This window comes from Bufo gargarizans, chromosome 5 (assembly GCF_014858855.1).
Source record: "Bufo gargarizans isolate SCDJY-AF-19 chromosome 5, ASM1485885v1, whole genome shotgun sequence".
Lineage (NCBI taxonomy): Eukaryota > Metazoa > Chordata > Amphibia > Anura > Bufonidae > Bufo > Bufo gargarizans.
In genome coordinates this window covers 213,218,000-213,231,098 of record NC_058084.1, presented here as the reverse complement: position 1 = coordinate 213,231,098, position 13,099 = coordinate 213,218,000, and the positions used below count along the sequence as shown (strand labels likewise).

The window sequence follows — 13,099 nt, the reverse complement described above, 5'->3', positions numbered from 1 at the left end:
GCGTTGGAACGTTTACTAGGATTAAAATAATGACCTATTGGTAACAGGGCCCTCCACCACAGTGTGACAAAGCTGGGCAGTCTCTAGGGACAGGGAGGGCCTATTAGGTGTCCACGGGCAACCGTGGGATAACCCTGTGGATAGTGCGACTGTCACTTTAAGGTACATCCATTGTAGGCAGAGACTAGTTGTGAGACCAGTTTTAGTCTCCCCACATCCCTAGCTCCTGGTTACCGATGGCGCACCGAGTAGTGTTTAGCTAATACATTTAGGGATTTAAATGGTTATAAGATAAATTACGTTTTAAGGTATCTAATCAGAATCAGTATTGTATATTTTGTGGAACGCTATGGTACCATTTTTCTAGTAGGCAGTGATTAATGCTCAGTTTGGTTGTGTTTATAAGCTCATTAATGCTGTTTTGGGGATGCATTCTAATGTAATTTTTTTTATATTTTTGTAGACTTAAAGGTTTGGATATTAATGGCCTATCCTCAGGATCTAACTCCATGGTGCTATATGTAGTCATGTTCATCAGTCACATGGCCTAGGCAAGTGATGGCTAAATTCTGGCTCTACAGCTGTAGTGAAATTGCGTCTCCCAGCATGCTCCATTCATTTCTATGGACTTCTGAGAACAGCCAAGCAACTGTGCATCTTGGGAGTTGTAGTTTTACCACAGCTGGAGTGCCGGAGGTTAACCATGACAGGCCTGGGCACAGCTCTGTCTAATTCAAGTGCTCCGGTGTACGCTATGGCTTTTTCAAACAGTTGATCGGCTAGGCTATCAATATGTAAATCCTTCAAATATTGTACCTTTTTGTAAACCTTTAGTCATGTATTTTTTTCCCCCTATTCTCTTTAAGTGAACACCATACTTTTCCATCTTGGATTCTTTTAAAGGAATCTTTGTCAAATTGCTATATCTTGGCTGTGACACTTTCCTTATGCTTGCCATTCTTTATTTGTCCCCACCTTAGCAACCAAACCCAAGCAGTCCTCAACATTGGCTCTAGCATCAGCTTCAGCATCCTCAATAGCGGATGTAGCCGAATAGTTTAAAACTTATAAAATAAACTTATATCAAGTGTGTCGTTTCCAAGCTAACTGCCAATTGCCTGTTTAATGAAGAAAGTTTTGCCTTTTAAATGGATTGAGCATAAAATGGTTGGATATTTTGGACTTGTGTATCTCCATGGTTACAGACTGCAAACAACACCTGCAGTCGTGTGTTACTCCATCTGCCCCCCTCTCCATCTAACCCACTGTGGCAGAGTGTAATTGTTTGCTAATGCCAGAGTTGGCTTCACATAGTGACAGTTCTGACAAAAAAGCCTAATGAAATGCAGCAGATGCAAAGCTTCTACTTTTATTTTCTGACCCTTAGCGTCCCTTTACACAGGACAACACAACAGTCGATTGTCGGGAAGGAAGCGTTCCTTCCCAGCAATTGCCTGCTCGTCAGTGGAGTAAGACTGCTGCATTTACATGCAGGGATCTCCTCCATAGTATGGGGAGGGGCGATCGCTAGTGCAATTGTTCCTCTCCATATAGACTTATTTGCTGGCAGCCGAGGCTTTTTACATGGCACGATCTTCTGCTGGTAAATGATCATTTTTGTGTCTGCACAGAGTAACTATCACCCAATGAATGAGCGTTTCGCTCATTCATCGGGTAGTTGGTGGCACCTTTTACACCGCCAGATAATCGCTAACGAGCGTTCCTATGAACGATTATCTGGCAGATTCCTGGCCCGTGTGAAGGGTCCTTTAAATAGCTAACATTTTTTATTTAAGAGACAGGATAATTTTATCATTTATATGTAATTAAGTAAATGTATGTTACTTTCATGAACAAGGGGCTGATTCAGTCTGGTAAACGTGAATTGTATCTTTTTATGCATCATACAGAATGTGTTAACAGAGAGGTTTTTGTGTAAATTTTTTTTTTTCCTTTTCCCTGTAGGTGAATCTGGTTTGGGAAAGTCAACTCTCATCAATTCACTTTTCTTAACGGATTTATATGCCCCAGATTACCCGGGTCCATCGCACAGAATAAAAAAAACTGTTCAGGTACGGTGTAATATTAGGTGACAAGTCACTGAAAGTGTAATGTTTATTTTGTGGCCGACATTTACTAATACTAGTGTATTTTACACCAGTCAGTTTGTAGAGGGGGGCCTCCTTTATTAAAAGAAATCCGATTCATTTGGAATAAAGTAGGGCTGCAACGATTAATAGACTTTATCGATAATATTCGATAACTGGATTCGTTGGCGACGGATCCAGTTATCGAATAATTGCCGATTTGTTGCCGGGCGGGCGGTTTACTTTAAATCACTGCATGTTTTTTACCTTACAAGGAAGCTCCAATAACGGGCAGAGCGGACGGCAGCGTAACGTCACTTACTCACGTGATGCGCCTGCTCCGCCTCCTTCATTCATAAAGTGGGCGGAGCATGCACGTCACGTGAGTGACGTTAGGCCGCCGCCTGCTCTGCCTGTTACCTGAGCTTCATTGTAAGGTAATGAAGCTGCGCTGACGCTGAGTAAAAGTTACTGCTGAAATAGTCTGCTGTGAGCAGCGCGTCCGGGCTGTTTTGGGTAGGGGGATCTGTGTATGGCACTGTTATGGGTAGGGGGATCTGTGTATAGCACTGTTATGGGGAAGGGGGGATCGGTGCACTGTTATGGGGAAGGGGGGATCGGTGCACTGTTATGGGGAAGGGGGGATCGGTGCACTGTTATGGGGAAGGGGGGATCGGTGCACTGTTATGGGGAAGGGGGGATCGGTGCACGACACACATAGCATAAGATGCTATATAATGCCACCCACAGATCCCCCTCCCCATAACAGTGCCACCCACAATTTTTCATAATTTTTCAAGTAGAATCATATAAACCTTTTTGTTTTGTGTTTTTTCCCCCCCCCCCCCCGATTTAATCGATTAAATTATCGACAACTAATCGATTATTCAAATAATCGTTAGCTGCAGCCCTAGAATAAAGTGTCACTTAAAGGTGAAATATTGGGAAATAAAAATAAAACGTGGGTTAGGACTGTGCAGCTTTCCCAAGTATATTAAGAGAAGTCAGCCGGCGTTTGATGTCAGGAATGCTCATTCATTGTCCCACGCTGTATGCACAAACCTGTTCTCGTGCGGCTGTTACTACCATCTTCCAGCGGAAAGGCTTATCTTAGTGATGTGTGTAGGGGCCACAGATCTGTAAAATGGATGGAAGTGACCCGCCTAACCGAGTGCATGGGAAAGAAGCCATTTGGAGTCGATCTGCTGAGAAAAGTTTGAAATTCCAGGACTCAAGCTAATTTGTTTTCCATGAGCCTCTTGGGAATTCTGGCGGAGAAAGCGGATGATGGGATACAGTTGGAAGTTTAACTGTGAATGACACGGCTATACAGTTGTGTTTTGTTGGCTCGCTTCCAGATGTTTTAGTGCGTGTGTTTGACCATGTATGGGCACAGAATGCTATAGGCCTCTGTATTCAATGCTGGAGAGAAGCCCGCAGCACCTCCCTTCTCCATGTCGCTCTGTGCACCCCGTACCTGCAGATGTTATTGAATTATTATCTCTGCATTGTGTACCATTTATCAATACATGAATACAATTCGCTGGATTTTGCTCAGCAAAAGGGTGGCTGCTTCTCACATCTTGGTTACAAAACAAGGGTGCTCAGTGACTTAGGACTGCTCTCATGAACTGAAAGAAAAGTGGCATCACAAAACGACCTATTGTTTAAATCAAGTTTTTTGTTTTGTTTTTTGAAGAATTTTACGCCCGTATGACTGAGTCCGCATCCGTTCTGCAATTTTGCAGAATGGGTGCGGACCCATTCATTTCAATGGTGCCGCAAAAGATGCAGACGGCACACTGTGCGCTGTTTGCATTGCTGGTTCCGCTCCGCGTCTCCGAGGGAAAACATAGAGCTTGTCCGCAATCAAGAATAGGCATTTTCTATTATTGTTGCGCCCAATTGCCGATCCGCAAAGCACTACGGCTGTCTGAATTGACCCTTAAAAAAAAAAAAAAAATCCTAAGACCACGCAGTTTTCACACTGGCCACTAAGCCTAATACAAGTCAGCACTTACTGATCTGTACAGGTCACTTTTCAGCAGTCATCTCATTATCACAGGCCGTATTACAAAGACAGAAATCACAGGATCCTTTCTCAATAGGCGATTGTCACAGCTTATCTATTCTTTCCTTGTACAATGACCTCAGCGCATGCCTAGAGAACTCTCCCATAGAAGTCAGTGAGGTGCCTTCCTGACCATTGTGTCTATGGCGCACGTAGCTGTTAAAGGGAGCTCAGGCAAGATGACTGATCCTATAATCACGTTCAGGAACTAGAATGAAAACATCTACAATCAGAAAATAAAATTGGATTAGAAAAGTGACTTTCTGAAAGAAAATTAAAGATGACACACTGTTTAAATTGCTTTTATGTCGGTAGATTGAACACTTTTTCTCCAGAATGAAGCAACGGATTGCTAAGTGATGGGTATCATTACATTCAGGTGATCTAGCCCTACAGGTTATCACGCCTGGTTTATCAGTGAATTTCCTGGTGACAGGTCTCCTTTAAGAGTATGCACTAATGTACTGACCAACAAAAACAGTATCCCAGTTTAAAAAGATCCTTTAGGGGCGAAGCTGGCTATGCTTTGTATATTTAGTATTGAGTTTTATTTTTATAGAGTTTTTTGGTCAGCTAATTGCAGTAGTGTAGTAGCTAGGTTGTAAGGAAAACATAGGGAAAGCTTCAAATTTACGTTAACAATTTTGGTAAATATGTCATGCTTGAGGTGGCAGAAGAAAGAGACAAGTCTAAGGCTTTGATCATATATGCTACATAAACACTGGTACAGAGTATCTGAGTTTACTGTATCCGGCATAGCCAAACTCAATCGCGCACCACCGGATCCCTGTTGACCATAATAGGATCCAACTGTGATCTGGCCACTTTCTGGCATAAATGACTGCTTTTGGCCAGGCAAAAAGTCCTGCTGATATACCACAAATTTGGCTCTTTTTTTGGGTTTATATGATTCTACTTGAAAAATTATGTTCAAAGGCCATATTAAAACAAATTTAGGAGTTACTTAATTATAAAAATGTTACAATGTAAAAAAGACTACATGTCCACGTGGTCAGGGCTGAGGCTAGATCTCTTGCACGCCATGTTGCCTGTAGCAGAGAAGAGGCGTTCCGATGGTGTGGATGTACTTGGGATAGACAAATATGATCTTGCAAGTTTAACTTTTATGGAGGGGATCTATGGATGAGACACTGTTATGGAGAGGGGGAACTGTGGATGAGACACTGTTATGGAGAGGGGGAACTGTGGATGAGACACTGTTATGGAGAGGGGGAACTGTGGATGAGACACTGTTATGGAGAGGGGGGAACTGTGGATGAGACACTGTTATGGAGAGGGGGGAACTGTGGATGAGACACTGTTATGGAGAGGGGGGAACTGTGGATGAGACACTGTTATGGAGAGGGGGGAACTGTGGATGAGACACTGTTATGGAGAGGGGGGAACTGTGGATGAGACACTGTTATGGAGAGGGGGGAACTGTGGATGAGACACTGTTATGGAGAGGGGGGAACTGTGGATGAGACACTGTTATGGAGAGGGGGGAACTGTGGATGAGACACTGTTATGGAGAGGGGGGAACTGTGGATGAGACACTGTTATGGAGAGGGGGGAACTGTGGATGAGACACTGTTATGGAGAGGGGGGAACTGTGGATGAGACACTGTTATGGAGAGGGGGGAACTGTGGATGAGACACTGTTATGGAGAGGGGGGAACTGTGGATGAGACACTGTTATGGAGAGGGGGGAACTGTGGATGAGACACTGTTATGGAGAGGGGGAACTGTGGATGAGACACTGTTATGGAGAGGGGGGAACTGTGGATGAGACACTGTTATGGAGAGGGGGGAACTGTGGATGAGACACTGTTATGGAGAGGGGGGAACTGTGGATGAGACACTGTTATGGAGAGGGGGGAACTGTGGATGAGACACTGTTATGGAGAGGGGGGGAACTGTGGATGAGACACTGTTATGGAGAGGGGGGGAACTGTGGATGAGACACTGTTATGGAGAGGGGGGGAACTGTGGATGAGACACTGTTATGGAGAGGGGGGGAACTGTGGATGAGACACTGTTATGGAGAGGGGGGGATCTGTGGATGAGACACTGTTATGGAGAGGGGGGATCTGTGGATGAGACACTGTTATGGAGAGGGGGATCTGTGGATGAGACTATATAGCAGTGATGGCGAACCTATGGCACGGGTGCCAGAGGCGGCACTCAGAGCCCTCTCTGTGGGCACTTGCACCCTGGAAAAGTCTATGGTGTACCAATATGCCTTAGGCCTCCTGCACACGAACCCCGTGGCCGTGCTGCGGGCCGCAATGCAAGAACACTGACCATGGGGCAGCCGCAGTGGATCACGGACCCATTCACTTTAATGGGTCCACGATCTGCAAAAAGGACATGTTCTATCTTTTTTCGGAACGGAAGTACGGGATAAAACCCCATGGAACCTCTCCGTAGGGTTCCGTTCTGTGCTTCCGTTCCGCACCATTCCGCATCTCCGGATTTGGCGGACCCATTAAAGTGAAAGCGTCCGCATCCGTGATGCGGAATGCACGTGGAGCGGTGCCCATGTATTGCGGGTCCGCAAATGCGGTCCTCAATATGGCAACGGGACACCTACAGTCATGTGCAGGAGGCCTTAGACTTTTCCTGCCATTCATCAGCGCAGGCGTACTATGTACACCACAGGCAGCGCACTGAGTGTAAACAGGCTTTTATAGCGAAAAGTACATGGAAGATATACTATACTGGACTGTAGTATTCAGGGGAAATTCCCATGTTGGCACTTTGTGATAAATATGTGGGTTTTGGGGTGCAGTTTGGGCACTTGGTCTCTAAAAGGTTTGCCATCACTGCTATATAGCATCTTATGCTATATGTGTCATCCACAGATCTCCCCCATAACAGTGTCTCCCGAGTCCCAATACACTGGCCCCGCCGCTCACAGCAATATCTAAAGAGTATTCCTTAACCATTACCCTGCAGTAACTTTTACTTCAATTTTAAATCGGCGCAATGAATTGATCTTTAATACCTGACAAAATCAAATACAGTGAAGCTCCGATAACAGGCAGAGCGGCCGGCGGCGTAACGTCACTCACTCACGTGATGTGCATGCTCCGCCCACTTTATGAATGACGCAGGAGCGTCACGTGAGTAAGTGACGTTACGCCGACGCCCACTCTGCCTGTTACTGGAGCTTCATTGTAAGGTAAAATAAAGATGCTCTGATTTTAAAGTAAACCGCTCGCCCGCATTCGTTGACATCAAATCCAGTTATAGAATATTATCGATAAAGCTGATTAAACGTTGCAGCCCTAGCCATGTTTATCGTCAGCCATGTAGGCACTGTGATAAATCTGTGTAGTCTTACTGTTAGTAAATATGCTCTATTGTCATTCATTTGGGTTTTGAGATTGCTACTTTGTATACATTTTTGTAAACTATTATTATTTTGTAGGTTGAGCAGTCCAAAGTTTTAATCAAAGAAGGTGGAGTCCAGCTGCTTCTCACAATAGTAGACACCCCTGGGTTTGGCGATGCGGTGGACAATAGTAACTGGTAATTTTTTTTGTTTGTTTTTCCTCTCAGAAAACTTTAAGGTGCAGTTATGCTATGTTGGGAATGTCATGTGGATTTTCTAAAGTATACCTCAGTGCATAGGTATACGGTAGCCTGCGTTGCCCATAGGCCACATGTAAAAAATGAAGGTATGCCACACAGTAGTCCCAGTTATGACAATCCCCCCCTGTTCCTCCAAATGTAACAAAATAATAAAAGAACACATTCTTACTGCATGCACCACCTCCATTTCCAGTGCTGCCACTCTAGTTTCTGTTCACAGTTTTCCGAGATGACATGGCTGTATAAGGCATGTGACCGCTGAAGCCAATCGCTTACCTCAGTGGCCTCATACCCTATGCTGCTGAGGCCAGTGATTAGCTGCAGCGGTCATGTGCCATACACAGCTACGTCACTGCTGCAGCCTGTAAGTAAAAACCAAAGGTGAAGACCAACGCTACAGTGCTTGAGATTGGGGGAGGCATTCCGTTATTCATTCCCTCATGATATAAGTGTATGGGCTGCAAAACTGATCGTTCCATTTCCGTTATGCAGGGGAGTCCTCTGGGTGAATGCACGCTGCCATTTATTTATTTTAATTTTTTTTAACTCCTGCAAAAATGTCCTATTGTCTGCAAAATGTACAAAAATAGGACATGCTCAATTTATTTGCGGGGCCGCAGACATGCGGACGGCTAGTTGTCCGAATCTTTTGCGGCTACATTCACATGAATAGGTCCGCATCCGATCCGGAAAAAAACATGGGTCATTATATGGACCAAAACGAAGGCGGTGTACATGATCCCTGATACAGTACCAGTGCAGTGAATAAGATTTGACAGATCTCATGTACACTTTACTTTTTTTTACGTGGAAATTGACTTGGTGTGCAGATTTAGAAATCCGCAGCAGGTCAGTTGTTTGTGCGGATTTTTTGTGCAGATTTCACCCTTTTGCAATGCAAAGATTGAGATTGGGCAAAAACGCATCACAATCTGCAAGTAATGCATTTGGATTTTGAAGAGGAAACGCAGCGAAATCTACACAAACTCTGTGTGTCATTAGTTGTGTACCCCTCATGTACAGATTTGTATGTGTACAGCTATGGGGTCAAAGTTTGTTTTCAGTTGATTAGCATTTTTTATATATAATTTGGGGATAAAGATTATGTGCATAATCTGCTGATCAGTAAAACGCATGATTATTACAGTCATTTACGTTTTTGTTGATATATAATTTAATACTATGACCTTTTCAGTTGGCAGCCAGTTATCGACTACATTGACAGTAAATTTGAGGACTACCTTAATGCAGAATCACGGGTCAACAGACGTCAGATGCCCGACAACCGCGTGCAATGCTGCTTATACTTCATCGCTCCTTCAGGCCATGGGTTAGTGTATTTTCCTGGTCTTCTTTCCGTGTCACCATGTATAACCATGTAATGCTGTACACTGGACCTCATAGGAGTTAGGGCTCTTTTTACACCTGTGTGTGGATCCTGTGTGTGGAATCCGCTGTGCGTAAAAGTGCCAAGCCCCTTTCTGGACAGCAGAGACACGGAGCAGTAACATGATTGATCATGCTCTGTGCCTCTCTGATCTTTTTATTACAAAATCACGGTGACAACTTTATCTCACTGTGATTGTGTAGTAAAAAGATCACAGAGAGGCACGGAGTGTCATCAATCATGTTAATGCTCAGTTTCTTTGCTCTCCGCAATGGGACTTGGCTCTTTCACGCAGCTGATTACCCACACGGCATCCGCTCGTGTGAAAGAGCCCTTAGTTAGAGCCCTTAGTTGTAACTCGTAGGAAAACTCATGAACCTCATAGGAGTTAGTTGTAACTTTTAATATATGTTTGCTGAAATTCCCTAGACGTTCACATGATATCCCGTATGTGTCATGCACCTCAGTGGTTGTACTGCAGCAGACGGCCCGAGTTGTAGCCTCATGTTCCCATTTCATAGTTCTCATATTTCTCTCTCCATTGAAAATACTGGAATGTTTCAGAAAGCAACAAATGTCAGAAGGCAGGATACGCTGGAGCCAGCCCCACTCTTTTTATGTATTGGTTTAGTTCTCCAGATCTTTTATGGTACATGCACTCCATACTAGGGCTGAAACGATTACTCAAATTAATCCATTAACTCCACTCAAAAAAATCCTTGATGCTAATTTTTTGCATCGATAATTCAGTTTGTGCCATGTGACCACGGAGTGTGAGTGAAGAACTTGCTATTACTCACGCTCAGTGGTCACCCGCCTGCTGCACTGGTTCGTGGCGCACACATGTAAGCACGCACTATGACCTGACGCTGTGTGACATCAGGTCCTAGTGCAGCGCGTGAAGAAGAGGATGGAAGATCTCTGGAGTGTGGGCAGTGCCCCTACAGGAAAGGTAAGTGTTTTAGCTGGCGCTGCAGCTGGGCACTGGTGGGGATACTGATGACAGTGGGGGCAGCTGGTGGAACTGGGGGCAGTTCATCGCACTGGGCGGAGCTGATGGAATTGGGGGAGGAGCCGATGGCACTCGGAAGAGGAGCAACTGATGACATGGGGAAGCTGGTGGCATTGGAGGAGGAACCGATGGCACTAGGGGGAGCTGGTGGCACTGGGGGAGGAACTAATGGCAGTGGGAGCTGATGAGTTTTTATAGAAAACATTCTTTTGATAAAAAATTTCTTTGAGTACTCTATTAATTGTTGGATTAATCGGTCGAATACTTGATTACTAAAATATTCGATAGCTGCAGCCCTACTCCATACATTTTTATTTTTTTCATAGAATACTGCAGCTCTCGACTGACCACAAACAAGCAATAGTAATCGGAGTTTTTTTTCCACAGTCCATTTATACATTGTTAGTTTTGTTTTGCCAATTATTTTTCATCTTTTTTTTTTTTTGAGACATTATGGGAACATTTTACTAAAATAAACATCTGAAGGTCACTGACTGACCCTAAACTTTTGATGGCAGCATTTCCTGAATTCCTCTTTCAGGAATGTAGCATTCTGATAATAGGTCAGCATAAACAGCTATGCAGTGCAGGATCATCTGTTACTCGCTCACCTCTTAGTACATATAGATGATTTTCTTGGGACAGGGCTCATTGCATCGCATTGTTTCTCATTTAGCACTTGCATATCATTTTTTTGTTGTATTTTGTAATGCCTTTTGATGAGGGTCAGAATCCCATATTACAGCTGCCACTAGAGGGAGCTTACTGCACAGTGTTTATACCTTAAAGGGTTTCTACCACTTCGGTTTCACATAATTAGGTGTCAGACACTAGCGATCCACTAGTGTCTGCTCTGCCCAACCATCCTAATATAATTGCTTTTGGGGCAGCCGTTTTGCTAAAAAAAGAACTTTTATTAATATGCTAATGAGCCTCTAGGTGCTATGGGGGAGTCATTAGCACCTAGAGGCTCCGTCTACCTTCAGAAACTGCCGCCGCCCAGCGCGTCCCTCCAGCCCGCCCATCTCCTCCTGAATGCGATCCTCCTTGTGAGCGCCTGTATTCGGCGCATGCGCAGTGAATGTCTGACAGCTTCCCTGCTCAGACATCTCCACTGCGCCTGTTCCTCTGAGCACTATGGCGTCATCGCGCAGGCGCAGTGGAGATGTCTCAGCAAGGAAGCGGTCAGACATTCACTGCGCATGCGCAGAATACATACGCTCACGAGGATCGCATTCAGGAGGAGATGGGCGGGCTGGAGGGACGCGCTGGGTGGCGGCAGTTTCTGAAGGTAGACGGAGCCTCTAGGTGCTAATGACGCCCCCATAGCACCTAGAGGCTCATTAGCATATTAATAAAAGTTCTTTTTTTAGCAAAACGGCTGCCCCAAAAGCAATTATATTAGGATGGTTGGGCAGAGCAGACACTAGCGGATCGCTAGTGTCTGACAGCTAAATATGTGAAACCGAAGTGGTAGAAACCCTTTAAACTCAATAATAAAATACTGTGAGCTCCCCCTAGTGGCATGCTCTCCATTCATTTCTATGGGAGTTCTGAAATTAGCCAAACGACTGCACTTGGCTATGTTCAGAAATCCCATTGAAATGAATGGAGAGCACACTGGGCAAGCGCGTCCACAGCTCCATCCACTTCTGAGACTGCTGTAAATAGCCAAGTCAGCAGTTGGCTATTTTCGGAAATCCCATAGAAATTAATGGAGGGCGGCTGTTTATGCGTGGCTGCCATACGTTCACATCAGGGGTCCTGTTCTGGAGATAGGTCTGGTTCCACCTCTGGACAATGCCTCAGATGAGACCACCCCTCTAAAGAAATAACACTGCTTTCTGATGAGACGCTGTGCAGTCTGAAAGCATGTGAATAGGTTTAAAAATAGATGGTCTGTAATATGCCTAATACAATTTCCAAGGCTGCAGACCTAATCAGTTGGATGTGTAATGCTCTGATTCACTTCCCCACAGGAGGTTGCCATGGGCGTCACCTAACTGAATGAACAGGCAGGTTTTCAGGTTCAGAAATGAATGGCGTTCGTAACGAAGGAGTAATCTCATAGGCTGTACAATAAAATAAGCTAACGTTTTCATATATTAGTAAATCAGAAGCTTTAGCAGTAGTCAAAAGTTTCTTCATTATGTTGGTTTTACTTGGGCATCAAGCACACGGCGTGCCAGTATTGCAGCCTGCAAACGGCGGAGTGCTTCCGTGGGGATTTTCTCCATGCCTCTGCACCGCAAAAAATACAAAAAAATAAAACCTGTTCAAATGTTTTTGCGGTGCGGACGGATAACAAACCCATTCAAGTTGAATGGGTCTGGATCTGTCTGCAGCAGCAGTGCGGATGGTGTCCTTGTATTACACGAAACAGCCGGGCACCAGCCGTGTGCATGAGGTGTGTCTCAGATTTTATCAGAGTGAGGACTTTGTCCATATATAATGCTTGCATCTACTTTACCAAGTGCATTATTATCTTATTTCTGTGATTTCCTTCAATAATATGGCCAGTGACATCCGCAGAAGTATTACTTGCTTCCTGGGCCTGGCTCCCCGCTCCTTCTCCTCTAGGCCACAAGGCATCACTGAGGTCACTCAATGTAAACATCCCGTTTGAAATCTCAGCGGTGACCGACTCCCGTTATCACTACAGGGAGTGCAGAATTATTAGGCAAATTAGTATTTTGACCACATCATCCTCTTTATGCATGTTGTCTTACTCCAAGCTGTACAGGCTCGAAAGCCTACTACCAAATAAGCATATTAGGTGATGTGCATCTCTGTAATGAGAAGGGGTGTGGTCTAATTACATCAACACCCTATATCAGGTGTGCATAAGTATTAGGCAACTTCCTTTCCTTTGGCAAAATGGGTCAAAAGAAGGACTTGACAGGCTCAGAAAAGTCAAAAATAGTGAGATATCTTGCAGAGGGATG

General features: G+C 44.6%; 1 protein-coding gene across 6 annotated transcripts in view; it reads left to right on the top strand.

The window, feature by feature from the left end:
* The window catches only part of SEPTIN7 (septin 7), a 108,865-nt gene that overhangs the window by 58,187 nt on the left and 37,579 nt on the right, over positions 1–13,099 (top strand). For all 6 annotated transcript variants that reach the window (XM_044292728.1, XM_044292726.1, XM_044292724.1 and 3 more), the window contains exons 4-6: positions 1,966–2,072; positions 7,592–7,692; positions 8,951–9,085. In XM_044292728.1, coding sequence (XP_044148663.1) covers positions 1,966–2,072; positions 7,592–7,692; positions 8,951–9,085 — 343 coding nt within the window. The remainder of the gene's footprint in view (positions 1–1,965; positions 2,073–7,591; positions 7,693–8,950; positions 9,086–13,099) is intronic.